This window comes from Tursiops truncatus, chromosome 3 (assembly GCF_011762595.2).
Source record: "Tursiops truncatus isolate mTurTru1 chromosome 3, mTurTru1.mat.Y, whole genome shotgun sequence".
Classification (NCBI taxonomy): domain Eukaryota; kingdom Metazoa; phylum Chordata; class Mammalia; order Artiodactyla; family Delphinidae; genus Tursiops; species Tursiops truncatus.
Genome location: NC_047036.1, coordinates 95,182,972 through 95,205,983, shown reverse-complemented (window position 1 = coordinate 95,205,983; position 23,012 = coordinate 95,182,972). Strand labels below are relative to the sequence as shown.

The 23,012-nt window shown below is 42.8% G+C and overlaps 1 protein-coding gene across 5 annotated transcripts in view; it reads left to right on the top strand.

Annotated features, from left to right (window-relative positions):
- The window catches only part of SEMA6A (semaphorin 6A), a 129,899-nt gene that overhangs the window by 61,994 nt on the left and 44,893 nt on the right, over positions 1-23,012 (top strand). For 4 of the 5 annotated variants that reach the window (XM_073802428.1, XM_073802427.1, XM_004327023.4 and 1 more), the window contains exons 2-8: positions 4,663-4,800; positions 6,979-7,096; positions 11,211-11,271; positions 12,264-12,326; positions 13,048-13,149; positions 19,160-19,250; positions 22,235-22,354. In XM_073802428.1, coding sequence (XP_073658529.1) covers positions 4,701-4,800; positions 6,979-7,096; positions 11,211-11,271; positions 12,264-12,326; positions 13,048-13,149; positions 19,160-19,250; positions 22,235-22,354 — 655 coding nt within the window. In that variant the 5' untranslated portion in view covers positions 4,663-4,700. Of the gene's footprint in view, positions 1-4,662; positions 4,801-6,978; positions 7,097-8,247; positions 8,438-11,210; positions 11,272-12,263; positions 12,327-13,047; positions 13,150-19,159; positions 19,251-22,234; positions 22,355-23,012 lie in introns of those variants that run through there. The other variant, XM_073802429.1, reaches the window with a different exon arrangement.

Sequence of the window (23,012 nt, the reverse complement as noted above, 5' to 3'; positions counted from 1 at the left end):
TGCGTCGATGCCTACTCCTCCCATCCCAGCCCCACACCTCCAGAAGGTGTCCGTGGCCTTGCAGTGTCCGAGCTCAGGGTCACTTCATGTACTATCCTCCTGAGTCACCATCTGGTACCCAATCCTTTCTTCACTAGGGCAGAATCGCCTAGAATTGTACAGTCTCAGAGTCCAGAGGAGTTTGATAGGCCATTATATTTTATATCCTTTCATTTTACTGGTGAGGATGCTAGGAGCCAGTGCAGCTACGAGACTGACCCAGGGTCACACCTTCCATCTATTAATGACGGCATGAATTAATGATTATCTCTGAAACTTCCTATTATGTCAGTAGAAAATGTGCTTTTTAAAAGAAGCATGGCAGCAAATAATTTTCCCCACAGAAAAAGAGAAGCGCCACTACCATGATTCCATCTCCATTTCTAGGCCACACTTAGAGTTACCATCAAGAGCACTTTGCATTTGCAAGTTTCCAGATAAATTATTTTTCTCATCATTACCACTTACTATTAAAATGTTCATTGGATACCAACATTCTGGAAGAATGGTTGTACCAAATCAGATACAAGCTATATCTGTACAGCCAAGTCCAAGTGCAAGTACACTGATGCATTGTCTGCTGCAGTTGGACACACAGAGGGTATGTGGGGCAGCCCAACTGGGTCTTTAAAACAAGCAATGTTCATTCACTTGTGTGTACAGACAATAACTGGGACTTCTATCTACCCCTCATACCCTTGTCGTAGTATAGAAGTCATTGTGTCTGGGACTTCCCTGGTTGCTCAGTGGTTAAGAATCTGCCTGCCAATGCAAGAGACACAGGTTCGAGCCCTGGTCCAGGAAGATCCCACATGCCGCGGAGAAACTAAGCCCATGCGCCGCAACTACTGAGCCTGCGCTCTAGAGCCCGCAAGCCACAACTACTGAAGCCTGCATGCCACAACTACTGAAGCCCGCGCACCTAGAACCTGCGCTCCGCAAGAAGGGAAGCCACGGCAATGAGACGCCCGCGCACTGCAATGAAGAGTAGCCCCCACTCACCGCAACTAGAGAAAGCCTGCGCGCAGCAGCAAAGACCCAACACAGCTAAAAAGAAATGAAAAAAGAAAGAAGTCATTGTGTCAGCAGAGCATAAAGCAAAGGGGATGTCACGAGAACCAGAAATGATTATGAAGTCAGATAATCAGGTCACAAATGGCCACATCTTACTTCTGATTAATCAGGTTAATTTCACAAGAGCCACTACTACCGAGAAGCCATGACAAACCCACCTGGCCAGAGTACGCCTCATACTTCCCCAATACTAGTTCTAATCCTCTGCCCACTACTCCCCAAATCCTGCCCCAGAAAATTGTACTTGGGCTCACAAACTGGTAGGACTTGGCCAAAGGTGACTCACAGAGAAGAAAAAACTAAGTTAGGTGCCAACATTTAGAGAAAAAAAAAAAAATAGGAGGTTTAACATACAACTCCAGATTTCTGGCTTCTTAAGAAATAAAAATAAAAATCAGAGATCTGGCTTTGCGGGCCAACACTGCACAGGGCCTGCACTTCAGAGCTGAACAGCAGGTGCCCAGAGTAGAGGGGCTGGCCCTCCCCCAGTGGAAACATTCCCGCCATTGTCTTAGGAAGCCTTTTTTACCCATTAACCTCACCTGCCTGTTCTTAAGGTTTTCCAGTGAATTTTCTGGGGTGGAGAAGAATAGGAATATCACTTTTTAGTGATGGTGTATTTTACAGAGGTCATTTCTCCTCAGGCTAAGAGTTATGGGAGGCTGAAACAATTCAGATGGACAATTCAGGCATAATGAGCTTCTTTTTGAAGTAAACGTTTTTGTTTAGAATCCTCATGTTGACAGTCTTCCCATGATCTAATTTTCTGGGTAGCTGATTAAGTCTAAGTCATTTTTAGCCTCTACAAGCACAGTCACAAAGAGAGAAATCGACAAGTGTCTGCAGATGCCTATAACTGTACTATGTGTGGGTACCGCTTTACAAAGTTTCAAGATCGCTTCAACAACCTCGTAGCGGTAGCCCAGCTAGCTCCAGATTTTGAACGCAGTGGAAAGTTCTTGTTTGTTTTTGTTCTGCTGGGCTAGCGCACGTCTGCGTGCTAAGGTCTTAGCAGGGAGACTCAGCCCCTGTTCAGCAGGATGGAAAATGACAATGTGATTGATTGGGATCTCGCCACAAAGTAATCATTTCAACAGGAAAATATACTGTCTACATATTTACAAGGGTTAGAGCCCAAAGTTGTGTAGGAAGGGAATAATACATCAAAACCTCAGCTGAAGAAAATTATAAAGCGTTCGTATGGAATGGCCAAGATGAACCGGGACTGCCAGAACACTTTCACCCACATGATGTACATGTTAACAACCTGATGATACGATGACAGGAAGACACATAAAACAGATATTTTTCCTGGCAGAGAGCCCTTCTGTAAACCTGGAGATATTTAAATAACCCATCTTAGCCATGATCCTGGCTAGGATGAGGATTGAAAAAAAGCCATTGGATTGCATAACAGATTTCTTATGCATGCATTGCTCTTCCTGCCAGCTTCTGGGTTGAGAATGTTGCATCAATCCATGCAATCTTAAGATGGAAAAAATTAAAACTGGGAGACAGACTAAAATAGCAGGACTCTGTCTCGTTAGCTTTAGGACATCTGTACAAAGATGAATGCAGTTATGGGAGGATACAGACTCCTTTGTCATGTCAAGAAAAATGAATCTTTAAAAGTATACCTGTATTCCCAAAGATTTCTAACGGAATGAGGATCAGCCTTTTGAGTCTCCATTATTCTTCCACGGCGTGCTGCAAACTCTCTGAGGTAATAGGCTTCCGTATAATACTATAATACTGCTCTTGAGCCCTCGGTAAATGTTGCCACTTCCTCTTCCCCGTATACTTTCTGACTGGTGGCTGGTTTATGTTTTACTCTTTTTTTTTTTTTTAAATGTTTTACTTGCTCTTGTGACTGATTTCTCGCCTTTAATGTTACACTGAACAGAAGCTACGACAAGCAAAATCAGGGCACCACAGAGCTTCTTCCCTTTGGTTTTAGATTCTCCAGAATAGGAAGAACTAGCAAATGAATGAATGGACCGGTGCTTTTCACCTGTCTGTAAATACATGTTCGTGTCTCTTGGTTATGGACCGCCCTGTGAACAAGTAATTATTTAAAGTTTAATTTTCATCTACACATCAGAGATGGAGATATGGAATTGCTCAGGCTTTTCTCTCAACCTCTCCCTCTTTGATTTTCAAGATAAAGCAAATTAATTAATGTGCACTTTTCGACTGAAGAAATGATTAAGACCCAGCTGTGTCTGTGAAATTATCAGTTGGGATGCAACACTCGGGACTTGTTAATGCTTTTTTTGGCAACGAAGAAGAGAGACACAGGTATCTCATATTAAGTGTGTTCTAAAAAGCATAAGTTAGCAGTTTGTTTGCCAGATTAACTTTCAAAGACATCTAAGTTACTAAGTTTGACTTTATTACACACCAATCTTAAATGATTGATGTACTACTGTGAAATAGCTTTGCTCAAAACAAGACCTTTGGCAGTCTACTTCAAAGGCTTTACTAAGATAAAAAGATAGCCCCATTTTACATTAATTTCCCTGATAGATCAACACTTATTTGAAATATGCCTGAGAATTATGCAATATGTACTGTCTTACGAGTTTCCTTTCACTGTATCCAGCAGCCCCATATGGGAATGTTTTTACTTCTAAGATTTAGAAGAATTTTTTCTACACATGAAGAGCATCTTTAAGAAAATGCAGATGGGTAAAACAGTATATTGGCATTTTTATTCACTACTGTTTCATTGCAAGGTAGTATCTGACACTAAAATATACAGAGATATGTTTAAAAATCAACAATACTATTTCAGGATGTGGTTTCAGGTGCTCCCTATAACATTCTCCACAGAGTCTGAAAGGATCCATTTATTTCTTTTTGAACGTAGATTCTGTGATTTTACTTATGTCTAAGGTCACTACAGAATTACTACAGAATTACATAAATGAGTGAAAATCTCAACTAAGGGGTCAAGCAGGTAATGGAAATCAGTGAACTGGGCCAGTAGAGTGGGGACGGGGGTTGGTGAATGGGAGCATGGTGCTTGAAGGGAACTGACATTTAGGTCATGATATCAGATATTTAATTTTTCAATATTGGGCAACTACTTCAAAATTGTGGAAGATTCTGGGCTGCCCAAACAACTCATGTCTGGGGATGGCATGCTGCTATAACCCTGCTGAGAAGAAAAAAGATGTATTTACCTTAAAAAAAAAAAAAAAGCTTTCTAAATCATCCACATTTTGTGGAATGCTATTTCGTGACTGTGAAATAGCCACCCACAATGGCCTAACACCGACTCAGGACAAAGCAGTTAAGGCTCCGAGTTACTTGTTTGGTAGAAGCTTTGCAAAAGGGCCCAGATGCATGGGGAAGGAGGCTGCAGTGGGTAATGGACACGGGTTCCTTATGCAAAACACTGTCATCGGTGAATTCACAGTGGAAGAGACAGGAAACTGGAGCCCCTTTCTCTAAAATTTATCTTCAAGCCCGTTTCATTTTATGGAGTGGAATAAAGCTGACTTGTAAAAGAAAGAAAAAAAAAATCCCTTCTTTGCTCTTTGGCAGGGTGAAGTAGAGAAATAAAGTCTCCCCGCTGAACTACTATGAGGTCAGAAGCTTTGCTGCTATATTTCACACTGCTACACTTCGCTGGGGCTGCTTTCCCAGAAGATTCTGAGCCAATCAGTATTTCGCATGGCAACTGTAAGTATCCACAATCTCACTCTCACTCTCACTCTCTCCCTCTGTGGGCACTTGAGCCTGCGTCAACAGGCAAAACATACAAATTAAACACTTCATGAAACAGGAAACTTGTTAGTCACTTTAACTTGTGTGGATGGCAGAGGTAGATAATTCAAGTCTAGCCAAAATTGGTGGGATGACTGTTCTGTAACTCCAATAAACGTGGTTGTGAGGATTTGAGACATCCCTCGATACCTCCGATGAAGTCTCAGTTACTACAAGGAGGCTGTGATCATGCCTGGAAACCAGCTATGGGAGAACATCACCGTCATCTGGGTGTTGCCAGTACTCCACATTTTCATAAGTAATTACGACAGAGGCATTGTTACAAGATAACAGAAAAGAAGACTGTTTTTGAGTACTTCAGAGACAAAAATGAACTTTTGTTTAGACTTAGAAGTTTCATCATTGCTAGATTTGCATAGAGAGATTCTGAATTCATAGTAGACTGACTTTTACTGCTTATAACTTTCTTTTGATCTCTGCTTCATTGTCAAGGGTAGAAAGCAACCTGATGAAAAAGTCAGTTTCCTCTTCAAAAAGAGGAAAGTTCTACCTGTGTGTGGGATGAAATAGACAATTACTTTTTTTTTTCCTTCTCTCCAAAAGATAAAATATTTTGTCACAGTAAAAGTGAAAGCATTTTACCCAAATATCTATCTTCACAGTAATAATCTCCAAACACTGAAGGAACCTTAAAAAAGTATTTGACAGTAATACTAGGATACTAAAGAGATCTACCCAGCTTTCTGCTGGACGGTCTAGGTTGTAAAAGGAAATAATTTTATATGAAGGGGAGGTGTCAAGCCTTGACAGCTTTGAGAACAAAAGTCAGGGTATGACTAAGGACCAAACTGTGTAGTTTGAGACCATCATTCTTGAAGTGGCAGAGTCCACCTAACTTAAGGTACCAAACCTTAATAAGCATTTATTTATGTCCATTTGAGGCAGGTATTCTATCTTTGGTGCCCCTGTACTGAAGAGACCCCGGGCCCAAATGTGCTGCTTCAGTGGACAGTCAAATCTTTGATAGGAGAGAGACATGAATTGTTTTAGCAACCTCCTTGATCAGTGGGTTAATGAAATTTCAGAGCAGTGAGGAAAAAGCACAAGACAATCCCATACTAAGCTTGATTGTGAGTGAAATATACTGAGGCTCTCTAGTAAGAGTGAGTCATGCTCAGATGCTACAGGGGTTTAAGGTGTAGGGGTCTGAGCATACATCTGTGAATGGATTACAAGTCATTATTTCCACCCCTCTCACCCCCAAAACAACTGCCTTTTAAGTGTGACTCATCTCTCTTTTCTCCTTAGTTTCTCTGGAGGATTGCCAGTGCTCTGGAGATTGTAGGTTTAAAGGCAGAGAGATTTTTGAGGTGTAGGTATTTCCAAAGGTCAAATATTATGACAAATTGCCCACTCTCAGCTAAAGGGGAATTGCAGAAAAGGAGAAATACGCTCACTGACTCTCCAGGTCAGGGAAAATTCCAGATCACCCGACTGGCTACACTCAGTTTGACCCTGTCCTGTCAAAGCCCCCATTTCTGTGAGATTAGCCAATTGCTTAACTCAAGAGCGAACTTCCCACAGTTCCTAGAATGCCAACCAACCTAGCGGGGCTGCCTTCAATAGTAGATTATTCCAACTGGACGCCTGTGGAGACTGTATTTTTCTTCTGGCTCCTGGATGAGGGCTCTTGCCTCCAGACCACATTGCCTTTGTGGTGATTGATGGGAAGGCTGCTTTGAAATAGTTTTGTCCGGAGACAAGATCTTTGGCAGACTGCCCCTCGGGCCTTAGCACTCTAAAGATGAAAAGAAAACTGTGGATGAAAAGAGCACCTTCATGTAAAGGGTTCACTGGCAAGTTTAACCCCCAGAAAGAAGGACAAGTCAGAAAGAGTGACACTTAGAAATCTAAGCCCAGTCTTATTAGCATCAGGAAATGAAACTGTAACTTGATTATCCTTAAAGAGGACTCTTCTATCACAGCATTTCCTAAAATAACAGACTGGAAAATGGTGGCCCGGTTGGACTTAAATATGGTTTTGTTTTGTGGCTGCCCCCCTCCTCTCCCTGCCCTGTCAACTCTTGGCTTCATTTCCTTTCCCCTCTCTTGCCCCATGTCCTCTTTTCACAGATACAAAACAGTATCCGGTGTTTGTGGGCCACAAGCCAGGACGGAACACCACACAGAGGCATAGACTGGACATCCAGATGATCATGATCATGAACAGAACCCTCTACATTGCTGCTAGGTGAGCCACCTTTTCCTCACGTTTGCCTTCAGAGCAAGCCAAGGGTCCTAATACCTAAATGTCCCCGCTATGCATCGTTTTAAAGATCCCCAACAGAGTGTTCTTTAATTTAAAGTCTACTTTAGTTTGTCAAGCAGTCATGCTTTCAAGATTTTCTGTGTCTGCTTAACTTTATTATGTGGATTTGGGTAGAAATAATGGCATATTTTGGAGCTTAGACTCAAATAATCCACTGTTTATCTTGAACATCGTATATATATACAAATATTTGCTCAAGCACAGAGTAAAGTGCTTCTCTCCTTGATACTTACTAAATTAAGTTGAATGTGTAAACATGTATCGATTTAAGTTCAATGAGTGTGTGGGTGTGTGTATATTAATCTTGTGTTTTTGCAGCTAATGTATAGTATATATCATTACTTTAGCAGTAGCCATCCATTTTAGAAGATTTTGATTTGGATCTAGTTAAGAAAACACTTATCCACTAGGGACATGTCATTTAAACAGACCATGTCTTAAGGCTGCATGGCATGGTAAGAATACTGCCCAGACAGGAATTACATGCATTAGGCTTTTGTTTCACCTCTAATCTTAATTCACCTGGACCACAACTTCTCTGGCTGTGTAAGTGTCCTCTGTTAAATGAGAGACTAGATTAGATTATCTTAATGAAGTCCTTTGGGATTCTAAAAATACATGATTTCCCATCTGGGGGTGTGTGTGTAGCTCATTCAAAATATAAAGTATAACCTGGGTCTAGCCTGATGAATCGTTTTACACTGGGAAGGAGAAATAGAGATTATGTTTGTAGTACCTGTTTGGCTGTGAGCACAGGCAACAAACAGGTAAGTAACAACACTGCTGGATTCCTTCAAAGCACTTAAATGTCCTGAAAATACAAGCTATACAACATAAAGTAAAAATCCACTGGCTGGATTAAAATATCCTACGAGTACCCTACATTTGGTCACAGGGAGCAACGCCAAAGCACTTTCTAAAATTTTTACTTCACAAATACTTATGTAGTACCTATTGGTTGTATGTGCTATATAAATTGCAAATACAGTTGTAAGTCCTTTATAAATGTTAATCCATTCAATCCTGGAAAAAAACCTATGAGATGGAACTATTATCATACCCATGTCTTACAGGAGGAAACCATGTACAGAAAGGTGAAATGACTGGGTCAGAATGACAGAGGCAGGATTTGAACTGGAATGGTCTTGCTCTAGAGTCTGGGTCACTACTCCCTGTACTCCGCAGCCTACTGAGCCGTAGAAGCGGTACTATTTGTCCTGGCTGATAACCTTCTCATAGCTGTTGCCCAAGAACATGGCCATTGTAGGTATTCATTAAAAAGCAATCCAATGAGTCCTGAGTAGCCGCCTCTCTGGGAGAGTTATCAGCTCCTTCTTAAATCCCATTTTTAGTTTCCTAAATGTAGCAAGTCTGGAAGATTACATTTGTACCCAATTAGCTAAAGGATGGTCAAAACAAATGATTAAACATTGCATCTATGAGAAATAGGTTGACTCAAGAATCTTCTATGAATTGCTCACTTTGCAACTGAGTCTTTAGGGGAAAAGAAACATTATAACAGACTGCGCTTGTGCCTGATGATTTAGCATGGGTGGGAACTGCAGGCCTCGGTGGGCACCTGAGTTAGGAGCAAGGTGCTACGCAGACTTCAAAGTAACCATTACTACAGCTTGTTAAAACCAAGACCGTTTTATCGTAACTCCCTACCCCAAGAAAAGGAGAAAGAAGAGAAGGAAAAAAAAAAAGGGAAACACATTCACTTTTTTAACACCATAAAATAGACTGTCTTTGGTTAAAGGTCAAATTTGTAACAGCCTAGCATTGACATGTTGGTTTTCACTCTACGTGCAGCCACTTCCCTTCAATATACACCCCTGGAGAAGTTCCTAAATGATTTCTGTGGTCGCTGTATTTAGGGTCCCTCCTCTCCCTTTAATTTCAGGTTTCCCAACAGTGCCCCGAGAGATCCATTCTCAGGCAGCAAGTAACACGATTTAAAGTGAAATCCTTCCCCCACGCTGAAGTCATGGCAACACAGTTCAGTGGTACTCACTGAAGGGGGGAAGAGGAAGTCCTTGGATTAAGTCAGTTTGTGTTCAAATAGCTTAATTCAGTGAGAGCAGGGTATGAACCCTGGGATGCACACACTGGTGCTGGGGAATAACCCCTGACCCTGGTCTGTGGTTTAGCATCCAGTGTCGTTCTGTTTGCTGGGCAATGTGATCTCTTGGAGATTGAAAAAGATTGCCACTGTCCAAAAGGAGATTTCATTCACAGAATTTTATAGTTAAAAGGCTCCCCCATTCTTCTAGACAATGTGTGTCAGCAATCAGAAGCCAAGTCCCATCCAGAGCCCAGGGACTGAGTGAAGCTTGATGGGAAGAAGGCTTTTCAGTTCTGCTTTATTATTATCCATTTTGTAAATTCTTCTTTTTTTTGTTGTTTAATCTCTGAACTGCTAATTAACATAAACAGGCCATGCCAAAAGGGGGCAATCTAAGAGCTTTCTGAGGAATTGCCAATATTAATCAGTTGTTAGTTTACAATTCATATGTTCAGCTCTTACTAAAGTTTTGAGGAGAGACAGGGCCAGGAAAAACCTCGAGTCATCTCAAACCTAATACCAAAGTAATAGGCAATTCCATTCCAATAATGAACCTGACCTACAGCACCACCAATAGAGCAAACAAGAGATAAAAGGAATGCCATAAAACTGCCTTGGAATTAAAGGGCAGGGCGATTCTGGCACCCTATTGAAGTCTGAAGAACTTCCCAATTCAGCAATTTACAAAACAGGCTCCCCTTTCTCCCCCTCACCACCCTTACACACACACACACACACACACACACACACACAGACACACACACACACACACACACACACACACACACTCACTCTCTCTCTCTTTCACAGTCCAGGAGCAAGCAAGGGAATGTTGTAGGCCAACTGCCTTGCCCCCTTTTATTTTCACAGGAGAGAGCCTGTTTTTATTTCCATTTTTCTCTGTTGTACTTTCCCTAAAAGCAGTAGCAAACAGATTTCCAAAGAACTGGGGGGAAAAGAATTGAAGTGAATCCTGACAGCAGATTCCTTTCTTTTTTCTTTCTTTCCTTCTCCCCTTTCCGTTTCTTTTAAGTAATGAGGGGGCTTGAAAGTCTGCACTGGAGCCTTGAGGTCTTGCTTTAAAGCTGTGGGTAATTTTCCAGCCCCAGGACTTCCTGCATTTTAGAAAAAGTCAATGTTATTTCAAGGGAAAACGAGCTGTTTTGCTTTCCCTCACTAGCCCCCCATCTCCCCAGTTGAGTGTAGTTCTTTTCTTTCCTTTATTCTGAATTCCACACAAAAACGCCCTTGTACTCAGTTCACACAGAAGGGGATGTTTAAATATAGCCCCACACCTGAGCTGCTGATTCTGTTTCTCCCCTTCCAAGGGGAGAATGGCAGCAAATCATAAAGTCAACCAAATTCTCAGCAAAACAGGAAGGTAAACAGAAGCAAGAAATGTAAACTTTAGCTCAAGTACATTTTAGACCTTAATTGACCATCATCGTGTGAAAAGAGAGAGCGGCTCCTGGAAACAGTTTTACTTTTATCGTCTTCCATCTTCTCAAATTATCAAAGCTAAGGCTGAAAATATGTTGTCTAAAAAGAGATGGAGATGAGCTTTTTGTTAGCTCCCTTGATGAACAACTGTAGCGTGTTGAATACCATGTGAAAGGGCATGCGAACCCATCTGTGTTCCAGTTTGGAAGCCTATTCAACTTTCAGACATCTCCCACTAAACTACATATATACAGATGTTATAGTTCTATGATGAGAGAGACGACTGGAAAGTTTTCATAAAAGGTGTCCCTTGTGGCAAGATGCCACATTTTGTCAGAAGATGCTGCATGTCAGCCAGAGGCATCTCTTGGAGGCTGAACCCTCCCCTTTTTCTTGCATATGCATGTTTTGTTTTTAATAACATGGATGTGGGTTTATCTGCCTTGAATGAGATATATACTTGTATTCAGGAGAAAATGAACGATCTTGACTCTTGTGTTTGACGTTGTATTAATATTTCTTTGTTTATAGGGACCATATTTATACTGTTGATATAGACACCTCACACACAGAAGAAATTTATTGTAGCAAAGTAAGTAGTTTTCAAACCTTCTTTCTGAAATGAAGGACCTTAGGATAGTTCTTGAAGAGAATATGTATTTTAAAGGCATTGATTGAGATGACATGGCTTATAATAATTTGGAACATTCTGTGAAGTCCTAATTTGGGGGTAAGTTAGGGCTTAATACGTACCCAGAAATGGTTATGTACGTCATATTTTATTCATCAATTATGTGTGCATGTACACTTTAGAGTTTTAGGTAATTGCTAAATTGTTTTAATAAAATATTGGATGTTTGTCCTGGAAAATATCAGTTTTCATATGGAAACTTTTGTCGTACAAACGTTTCACTGTTATGTTTCCATATCTTGCAATACTAAGTTTGAGTTGACTGTTGTGGTTCAGGAATTTGATAATTACCCATTTCAGACACACATAAAATATAACCTTAAGCCTCCCTTGTAACTCCACATGGAGGTATTTTAGTTAATAAAATCCGCCCCAGAAGTAGATGATCCCTTCAGCCCATGAGTTTATGCGAAGGAGTATAACCTGAATTAAATCATTGTCAACCTAAAGTGAATGTCTCCTTTATGTTTAAGAAAATGACTTCCATATTTTAAGAAAAAGGCCTGCTTCACGGAAACTGATTTATCAAGTGAAAAAGAAGGGCAAGGACATGTATTTTATCAAAATGAGCGTAATTTAGCAAGTTCATGTGGAGATTTTATGTGAAATGTCCATCCACGCTGTTGTTTATTCTTCTTTCCTTTTTCCTTCATCTTCATCTCAAGGAGAAGAAGATCATTCTGTAGTTTAATGAATAGATAGGGGTTCAAAATTAAATGAACATTTCCACCTCTAATCTTTTGTTGTTATGGTGAATTAATCATGGAGAAAGGGTGCGGAAAGCTTTCAATAAATATATGTTCAGCCTCTAGTCTCCCCCAGGGAACTCTTACTTCTAAAATCAAATGCAACAACCTCTGGGTTCTAATTGATTTCTTTCTTGATCACTGCAGAAACTGACATGGAAATCTAGACAGGCCGATGTAGACACATGCAGAATGAAGGGAAAACATAAGGTAGGCAATTTTCATTTCTCCTGCAGCTGCCACTTTGGGCTAAGTCCTTGACTGTTATCTCTAGCCGTAGACCGTCATGTGGAATGGGTCACACTAGTCCCTTTTCCCCCAGTAATTGTTTCTTCCATCAACTTATTGAAGGCTTTAATTTGCAAAAATAGTTTGCTTTTAATGTGATAAAACATTACGACAGCTGCTAGGGATGCGTCATGAACTATCTAGGGGCACCAGGGATTATGGACACCAAGCTGGCTGCCCCGACTCTTGTGAGTGCCCTCTCCGGGAGCCCACGCCTCACGGTCCAGAGCCCTCAGGGAGTCTGCAGAAGAGCTCAGAAAGGCTGCCGCAGACATACAAAAGTCTGTGCCTTTGGTCATAGAACATAAAAACACACTTCAGCCAGGAACCTTATATATCAAGGGACCCTGGAGTCTCTGGCATTAGAATTAATGTGATGGGGAGGCTGGTACTTCCAGGCCTGCCTTCTTTTTGAGGCATAAACACATTTTCACTCTATGCCATGTTCTTATTTACTGTTGAAAAAGCAGTTGTTACTCTCATCATCATCTTGTGGTAAACATAAGGAGGGGCTCGAACTTTTCACAGGGGAACGCTCCAGCCACCAGCATTTTAACCTTGCTGTTTAGCAGATCATGGTACACGGTCAAGGGGTCTCTATACTGAACGGACTGGATACCAAAAAGTTTGAATTATTTTTCAGGATGAGTGTCACAACTTTATTAAAGTGCTTCTAAAGAAAAACGATGATACTTTGTTTGTCTGTGGAACTAATGCCTTCAACCCTTCCTGCAGAAACTATAAGGTAAATGCTCTCTTGTCTCTTGGAACCACACAGCCCGGAGGTATTTCATAATTCACTGTGATTGTGCCTGCAGTAACCTAAGAGGGTTAATTCAACACCACCTGGGTTCCTCTCACTTGTTCGACTTAATGTATTGCTCCACATGAGTGATCCTGGGCAGGCTTCTAAGCTTCCTGTTTGTTCAGGATTGATTGACGCAGCTTTAAAGAGCTGACCCGGCTAAGTTCGTTTCTGTAAAACCCTATTCTCTATTGTTCAGAACGCCAACATATGTACCACATAGTGGATTTCCTCTCTCTCCCTTTCTCTTTTTCCCTCCCACCCTACCATCTCCTCTCTGAGCACAAAAACACACTTATATTGTGAACGATTCCTATTTTTAAAGGGATCTCAAAAGCATGTCATTGGAAACTGCAGACTTTCCTCTAGGTAAGATTTTCAAGAACCCAGGAAGTTAATTCCATTCAGCACTCAGCTTACTTGACTATGGCCTTACTTAACTTGGCCTTTATGCAAGGGAAAAAAATTAACCCTCGGGCTTCCCTGGTGGCACAGTGGTTGAGAGTCCGCCTGCCGATGCAGGGGACGCAGGTTCGTGCCCTAGTCCGGGAAGATCCCACATGCCGCGAAGCGGCTGGACCCGTGAGCCATGGCCGCTAAGCCTGCATGTCCAGAGCCTGTGCTCTGCAACGGGAGAGGTCACAACAGTGAGAGGCCCGCATACCGCACAAAAAAAAAAAAAAAAAAAAAAAAATTAACCCTCGCAGCATTAATAAATCTAGTTAGTTCTGATGCAGCTGATGGTGGTGTTGCTGAAGGAGCAGAGATGGCAATGATCTGAGGTCTTTCCTTGTCCCTTCTTTCTGCAACAGTCTGTCATTCAGCAAACCCATTTTGAGTTTCTCCCGTGACCAGGCATTGATGTTGTAAAGACAGATAGGAGGCCTCCATCCTTAGGGAAGCCAGACAGGGAGAAGAAAACTGCAATCCCATGGGTTTGCTGCCACGGTGACATAATGCAGAGCATGATGGAAGTATCACAGAAAAGTGCTTATATCAGCCTGAGATGTGGAGTCAGGGAAAGCTTCCAGAAGGAGGTAGACGACTCCTGTCTTCAAGTGTTCCCTCCTGCTGTCCCCACGTATGGAACACGAACACCCCAGCCCAGGAGAAACCCAAGCGTCTGTGATTGCCCAGAACCTGACACAGTGTCTCCGAACAGGTGTTCGATTAATTTTGAGGGGTAAATAGTGAATGAGATAATGCCTAACCTCAGTCTTAGAGAAGAAGTAGAAGTTACCAAATGAAGGGAGAAGGGCATTCCAGGTAGGGGAACAGCATGAACAAAGGCATGGAGTAAGAAACAGTCTACTGAGCTTGAGAAACTTCATTTGGTTCTGAAGTGCTGGACTCTGAGGTGACAGTGACAACAAAAAAGAGCCTAGAGCGGGAGGTGGCCTCAGGGATTAAGGGAGGAGATGAGATTCAGGAAATACTTAGGTGACAAAAACCAGGAGGATTTGCTAATTAACAAGAAGCACAGGATAAGGAGAGACAGGAGTTAAGAACGGCTGCGAGGCTATCTCCTGGGTGGGTGGACGGATGGGGCGGCCACCAGTTTGGACAGGGAGTAAAGGAAGAGCAGTGAGGTTGAGGGGGGTGGTGAGAACACGGGTGTTCCATCTTGCATGTTAGCAGTACTCCTGGCACCATGGATGGCAAGGCCTACAGGACATGAATAAAGATCTCCAACAAGAAGATGGACGGGGTCAACCTTGATTTAGGGAGAGACATGGGGGGCATATCTAGATTTGGGTTTCACCAGCATAAAGTGAAACCTTAGGGGTGTGAAGAATGAGCAAAAAAATGCTGGGCTGATATCAGGACCAGAGGGCTCACCAGCCTGGGTCTGACAGTTTTAAAAGACTGCCTTAGCACAGACATCGGAGGGAGGGTCTGTTTTGCCCTCATGCTCATCTTTCATCTTATGTTTGGAAACGGGCACCAGCAGGGTCAGGATTAGGGTGAGGCAAGTGAGGCATCTGGCTCAGGAGCAACATGTAAAGGGGGGGCATCCAAAAATTCAGTAATCAAGATAAATGATTTTTTCAATGCAGTATTTTTTTATATCTAAATTAATGCAAAAAATACTGTCATATCCAAATTTTAAATAATGACAGGAGCCGATTCAGGCTGTAATAGAGGCAGCAGTCCAGTCAAACATTCAGCCAGTAACGGTATACTGGAGCACGGACTTCCATTCTACCACGTAATATTCCATCCCTGTTTGTCATTGTTTAGGACTCATTAAGATCAGTGCTTCTAACAAATCCTAACAAATTCCCTAGCTGGAAAGCTATCTTTTATGACAAATTACAGGTTTTCTTGGCACTGTGAGGCCCGGCCTGCAAGTGTTCCAGTTCTTTCTTCCTGCACATGTTCTATTCCCCAGGGCGCTTCATCTCTAAGGGATGCCTTCATCTCTCCCTTGTTCTAGCCACACCTGCTGAAACATGTTCCAGGAGGCTGGGCCTCTCAGAAACCACAGACAGGATACACCTAGCACGGCGAATGGTAGTGAGAACCCTTGGCATTGCTCAGACAAGTGTTTTTAGACTCTCGGGGCACGAGGGACTTTGCTGAGGATATGAGACATAATGTATTTGGCTGCAGGGAGAATGGACAGCCTCTCTCTTAAGTGCTTGTTATCTCCAGATCAGGACCAAAGGGTCAAAGCAAAAACAATGACCAGTCTTCCACTAACCCAACTCTCAGAGCGCAGAAGCGTCAAGTTAAACTATCTGAAGCAGGAGAGTGACAAAATTTTGGTCTTTGCTTCTGCACCGGGCCCTGACTTACACAATTTTTTTTTTTTTTGCGGTACGCGGGCCTCTCACTGTTGTGGCCTCTCCCGTTGCGGAGCACAGGCTCCAGACGCTCAGGCTCAGCGGCCATGGCTCGCGGGCCCGGCCACTCCGCGGCATGTGGGGTCTTCCCAGACCAGGGCACAAACCCGTGTCCCCTGCATCGGCAGGCGGACTCTCAACCACTGCACCACCAGGGAAGCCCTGACTTACACAATTTTTGTAACAGAAGTAAGCTGAATATATTAGAGAGATTAGAGCCCCAAATAAGATTATGTGGGGAAGAATTCTGAAGGCTGCCCACTATAAATCTACAACTACACTCCACACCTTTTCCCTCCTGTTCTCTAAACCTCTTGAACTTCCGCACAAGTCAGGCTGGTTCTTAGTATAATTATCTGTACCCTACGGTGATTTAATTTACTAGGGGCTAATATTAAGTCTAAGATCTGATGACTGCTACAAGGATTAGTTCTTACTTCATGGAAGGAGGATTTCACCATGGCATTGTTTTGTCTCTGGGCTTTTCCAAGTTCCCAAACCAATACATTAATTCTTCATTGCTTCCTGCCCTTGACTAGCTATAGCTATAGCCGCTTTTTTACAAGTAGGTACATTTTAAAACATATATCCCCACTGTATATTATCGTTTCCCCATTGCCAGGATTACAGCATGCACTGCTTGGGATAACAGCATTTCCGTTGCATCACTGTGTACTAAGCCTCACCTTGAATACTTGCCACAGACCGCAAAGTCTGTCACAGTTCATCAGGAAGCTCTCCTTGGGACAAAATATCAGGAAAAGACTTTCATAAAAATGTGCTGGGGCGAGAGTACATTTGCTTTAAAGGATGTCTAACTTGAACATCTTTTCCCTAAAATTACATTTTTAACACACTGCTTTATGGGATTCTCGGCTACAGTTTAAACAAACAGGATGGCTCCGATGGGGGAGATTTCAAAGTGCTTGTACGTAGAAATGGCCTGTCCTATCCCTGAAAAGGTTTCTGTGTGTTGAGGGCAAAGGGCTAGTGTTGGACAACACTAGCAGCTGCTCAGTAAGAACCTCGCTCCTTCCTCCTGGGCAGCAACTCCAAGCACCCTGATTTAAGGCACCCTGATTTAGCGCTAAAGGCCTTTCCACAGATCCTTCCTCAGCACCACGGCTGTCTTAGGTTTATCTTCTTTCCGTTTTCATATATGTAGTCAAACCAGGCAACTGCCACATGATACACAAAATACCCTAAAACGGTAAAGAAGACTGAACTACAGAGAGGGTCAAAACATTAATAGTGTGGAGATCTGTCTAGGGACTCTGTGCTGCTGAGGTTTAAATTCTAGGACGATCCATGGCGTAAGGAAGAAGCCTGTGTGGTAGGAACCCCCTTAATTATTGGTCTAGGTGGACCAACCGCTGACCAGTGTTAGTGGCTGACCATCAGAGGTTCATTTCCTGCTCACATCACAGTCAAGTGTGGGTCAGTGAGAGAGGTTCTGTTCTATGAGGAAGTTATTCGGAAAGCCAGCTCCATTCTGCTCTTGTGTCTGCCATCTCTTAGGATCTCGGAATTCTCCACTGGCTCCTCTGTATCTAAGGGAAGAATGTAGAGAGAGAGCAAGAGGGGAGGACTCTGCAAGGTTTTTAGAGGCCAGACCTAGAGGTGGTGCAGAGCCTTACACACACCCCATTGGCCAGAGCTCAGTCATGTGATCATACCTGACCTGCAAGGGAGGATGGGAAATGTAGTTTAGTGGGATATGCAGGAAAGGGAAATGAAATTTGGTGAACAGCTAGTAAGGCCCTGCCTCACCTGCAAATGCCTATGGAGCCAGACAGGTAACTCACAGGAGTGAAGCAATCAGGTTGTCAGGATAATCTGTGGGTGAAGGAGCCCTGGTGCTAAAGACCACGTGCCTGTTTGAAGAAAATGGCAGGGGCTGCCAGTACTCAACTATAGCCTGCTGCCACTTGGGTAAGAACAGCCTAAACTGACTTTCCAACTTGTTCAAAAGAAGCAAGAAATCCAGGTTTTTATATGCAATCTCCCTGTTTTAAAATAGGGCTCACAGGGGCTTCCCTGGTGGCACAGTGGTTAAGAATCCACCTGCCAACGCAGGGGACACGGGTTCGAGCCCTGGTCCGGGAAGATCCCACATGCCACGGAGCAACTAAGCCCGTGCGCCACAACTACTGAGCCTACACTCTAGAGCCCACATGCCACAACTACTGAAGCCCGTATGCCTAGAGCCCACGCTCCGCAACACAAGAAGCCCGCGCACCACAACAAAGAGCAGCCTCTGCTCGGCACAACTAGAGAAAGACCGCGCACAGCAACAAAGACCCAACGCAGCAAAAGTAAATAAAATTTTTAAAATAGGGCTCACAGGCAGGCCAGTAATAACCCCTCGCCAGTAATAACCTCTAGCTCACAGGAACAAGGCCAGGGTTGGGCAGTAGGAGATGGAAGTCAAGCAGCCGCCTGTGGCTGTTGGGAGCCTCTCAGCTTCTGGGCCTTTCTCAGCTGCACAGTCTGAGGATGGGACATGTTTCTGAAGTAGGTACAAAGGCTACCTGAGCTCTGCTTGCATCCATGTTTTTGTACCTTTGCTGACACCATACTATTCTTATCAGGTAACCCGAGAAAGAATTCCAGCGTCGTCTTCTAGGATTTAACCCACAAAGGCAGGACTCCTCGGGCACAACAAAACCAAAACTGAAGTCATTCTCTATAGAGTTCATGACTCAACAGATAATTCATGCAGAGGAGAGGAAGGAGGGGAATTAAGTTTTCCTGGTGTCTGTCTCAGACATTCCTTTTCCAAGGAGAAAGATGCTACTTCTTGAGCATTTCAGAATGATACTCTTTACTGGAATAAAGGAATCTCTTTATTGTAGTGGTTCAGAGTCAAGCAGACATGACTGAATTTCTGACTCTCCTAGCCGTAGAATCTTAGTCAAGTGACTTCATCTCTCTAAACCTCAGCTTCGTCATCTGAAACCGAAAGACTTACCTCAAAGGGTATTCGAGGTTTATTTGCGCCATGCATATTAATTACTTAGCAAATTAAGAGCTTTGTAAATATTAGTTGCTGTTACTACTGTTGGTTTCTGTTGTTCTTAATTAAGTCCTATTATTTCATTCAGATGGATACTTTGGAAGCTTTTGGGGATGAATTTAGTGGAATGGCCAGATGCCCTTACGATGCCAAACATGCCAACGTTGCACTGTTTGCAGGTAAATGACCTGATTTCTTCTCATTGCATTTGCTTTTGTGTGCTCAGCCTGTGGCCACACATCTACTCTGGAGGATTTGCAGAGTCACAGTTGTACTTCGATTCTCTAGTGAACAGTGTAATTAACAACGCCTTTTCCATTTGAAATTCATATGGAAACTGTACTTTCGCTTCTTAAGAGAAGTCTTTGCCACGCCTACCCGTGCTTTTGTGCCTTCAGAAAGAATAACAACTTGGTACTGAACGTGCGACATACTGGTTAGGGCATGTTTGGGCTGAAATACTAGAAAATCCCACCTTGAACCACCAATGTGGATTGAGTATTTAAGGTAGGGTAGACTTTGGGGTTGGTTTGATTCAACAACTCAACAATCTCATCCAGGACACAGGTCCTTTTCATTTCTCTGCTCTGCTTCCTTTCTTTCTCTGAGAGAGACTGGCTGTTCTCAGAGTCATAATAGGATGGCTGCCGGGGCTCAATTAGGGCTACATGTCCTCTTGTCTACATACAGAAGGGAGAAGGAAAGGGACAAAAGGAAGCTTTTGGAAGCTCTATCAGAGCAGTGAGACCACATACTCATAAGCTAGCAGCAAAGATCTTCTCAAATATCATTGACCTGATTAGGTTGCATGCCTATCTCTGCTAGAAAAATTGTAGTGGCCAAGGGGATGATACTGATTAGCGGAGCTTGACCCATACACCCCATCCCTACTCCTTCCTTCCATTGCAAAGGATATAAAACAACAGCAAGGAAGCCATGACTTTCAGATTGGGATTTCTGTGTGCGCATGTGTGTGTGTTTTAATTAGAAATTTATTTAGGAATTCACGGCCAGCTGTGCACGTGGAGGTGGGTACAGGGAGAAGTGTTGGTATAACAGTGATTGTTATGGCATGTAATAAAGCAGTTAGCTATAATTTCCATCACAGCAGCTAAAAACTGGCGCATCCTAGCCAGATAAGAGACTTTAGGGCTTCGATTATGAAAAAAGATTAGCTCCTTGAACTTCATCCTCAGTGTCATCCATTTGTGGGCCTGAATCTGCAGTCAAAGATTGAAGAAGTGGTTCGTGCCAGGTTCAGAAGGAAACGTTTCTCAGGTTCTCCTCCAAAGGTAGAGCACAGCATTGTCGGGAAGCAGCCTTGTGAGAAACACAAAGTCTTGTAAACCTGTTTGTAAGCATGGTCAGGGGCAAGGCCAGTGGTTAGGGTGTTTGAGCATATTCTTAAGTGCATAACTTCTGCAGCAACACTTTTCTGACACTTGGCACCTGCATTCGTCAGTACCATGGAGGATGTGGGCTGCAGTGGAGAACACAAGTTTAAGCATTAACTAAAAAGAAGTAGCCTGAGGTAGAAAGAGGAGAATGGGCAGAGTGTTTACTAAGGCCACCAAGCTTCAAGAAGCAAGCCATGTGAGACCATACTGTGACTGCCCCTCTGCCCGCTCCAACAGGTATACTTGAATCAGTGTTCACTGAAATGTCTGAAATCTCGTAAGCGCTCAGCCCTTATAAACAGAAGATATTTGTTGCACCTCAACGGTTGCCATATTACGAAGAGTGCCAAAATAGTACTTGATGTTACAAGTAAAAGTTCTGGTGAGACACCCAGTGTACGGGGGAGTGTTCAACAGCAATAACCTCACACGCACACACAGCGCTGCCACTGCCCTCCACCCTTCAGGTGTATCTGGATGGCCTGGGGCTAGGATTCTATAGGACAAGTTGTGATTTTTGTAGACATATGTTTATCAATAGAAAGGTGTGCTGTCTGCAGTTAAAATCTAACCCAAACAGTCAACACTTACTGATATATGAATGCCAAGAGTGTAGATGTGAAGACAGCTCTATCCTGAAACTAAGCAAATGTCAGTTAAGACCAAAAGTAGACATCAAGAACTTTGCTTAGGTATGTCTGGATAAGACTTTTTTTAAGAAAAACCATATGCTTATTCCACAAGTGGAAGAGCTTAAAAGAACACTGTATTGTATATAAACCACTTTTGAAGATGCTTTCGAAGCCACAATTAATGAAGATATGTAATCCATTAAAAATGAGCCAAGGAAGTAATTTTTTATATTAAATATAATTAGTGTTTTCATTTCATCTACACAGATTTTGCTGTTCCAGAACAGCCCATTTGATTATTTGTGTAAACAATGCTTGCTAATCCGCGAAAAGAACGCAAAATTTCAAGGATTCACCTTCAGTCATCTTCGCTCTCTTTTGCCTTGAATGTATCCTCAAGCATAAGTCCCAAAGAGCATGAATTCTTAAAGAAAGACCAATTTGAACTCAGCACCGTCCCTTCCCCGCCCCACTTTACTTTGGCTTCTTATATATCAGAATGTTCTCAGTTTGTGACTTTGGAAATAATGAAGCAAATATTTCTTAAATGGAAAGCGAGATTGGCAGGGCTTAGTGGCTCTCATGACTGAGGTAAAGAGGGGCAGAGACGCGCAGGATACACGTAGCAATTTTAGTCAGCTCTTTTTTGCTTATGAATCCCCTTTCTTCAACTTCCCTCACCTGCTCAGGCCGAGGACGCTGTTACTTCTGCTTGCACTTAAATTTTCTGGTGATTAAAATCAGCCTCTATCTTTCCCTGGGCTCCTCCCTAATCCAGTTTACCATGGTGTGGTGGCAGTTGCAGCGTCCAAGAGGCCTTGGCCTTGAGATTTCCGTCAAGGTACATCTAATCGAGTGAAGCAAACAACATTTTTCATTTACCCTGTTCCCTGAGCTGCTGCTTAGAAATTGCCGTGCAATTTAAAAAATGAAAAATGTTTCATCTCTCAGGATTCCAATTGAAAATGGTTAGGAATGTGGGCCAAGTGTTTTCCCAGAGACTCTTGGGCTTTTCCCAGGTGCCCTATCTTATCTACCTGATACAGGAAAGCCGGGGCGGGGGAGGCCTCTATTATTCCCGCATGCCCACTGTCTTGCTGCAACTCCGACCACCTCTTCTTTTTCTCTTCGAAGACGGAAAACTGTACTCTGCTACAGTGACTGACTTCCTTGCCATTGATGCAGTCATCTACCGGAGTCTCGGAGACAGCCCAACCCTACGGACCGTCAAGCATGATTCAAAATGGTTGAAAGGTGAACAAACAAAAGAAGAAAAGGAGGGGAGGTGGGGGAGATACATATCCTGAGGGAGATTCAGAGCCTGGATGGACCAGACTGTAGTTGCATTTTAGTGATGGCTTCTCACGGACAGGAAGGTGGAAATTGCACCTTCTGCCCCCAGTTGATTGATTTACCTCCCCTTTTCACTTCCCATGAGTTTCTGGAGTGTTATCAAAACTACCAATGCCACTATAATAGAACACGTGACATGTATCTTTCCTGCTTCAAGCTCTCATTTCAGAGTCCCACGCGAAAACAACTAAACACTTCATTCATGGAAGGGAACAGGGGATTGGAGGTGGTGGGGAACAGGAAAAAAGCTGTTCACAACACTGTATGAGTCAAGGGTGACAAAGGGATGTGTACAAAATCCATTCTGTAATTTGAGCGTTGTATTGTGGAAAATAAAATGACATAGATATGCAAAACTCATTTATTCTTCACTGTTCATTGCAACTGCTTCTGAAAGATAAAAATCTGTAGGCTTAAATGCTTTCTGAAATCACCAGCACTTGCATGTGTGAAGTCACTAGAAATGGTTAGTGTTAACCAAATGTCTGATGGCCCTACACTTTTAATTAATAACATGTCTTTGGTTGCAGCTGATTGCAGTTCTTTTAACTCTGTGTGA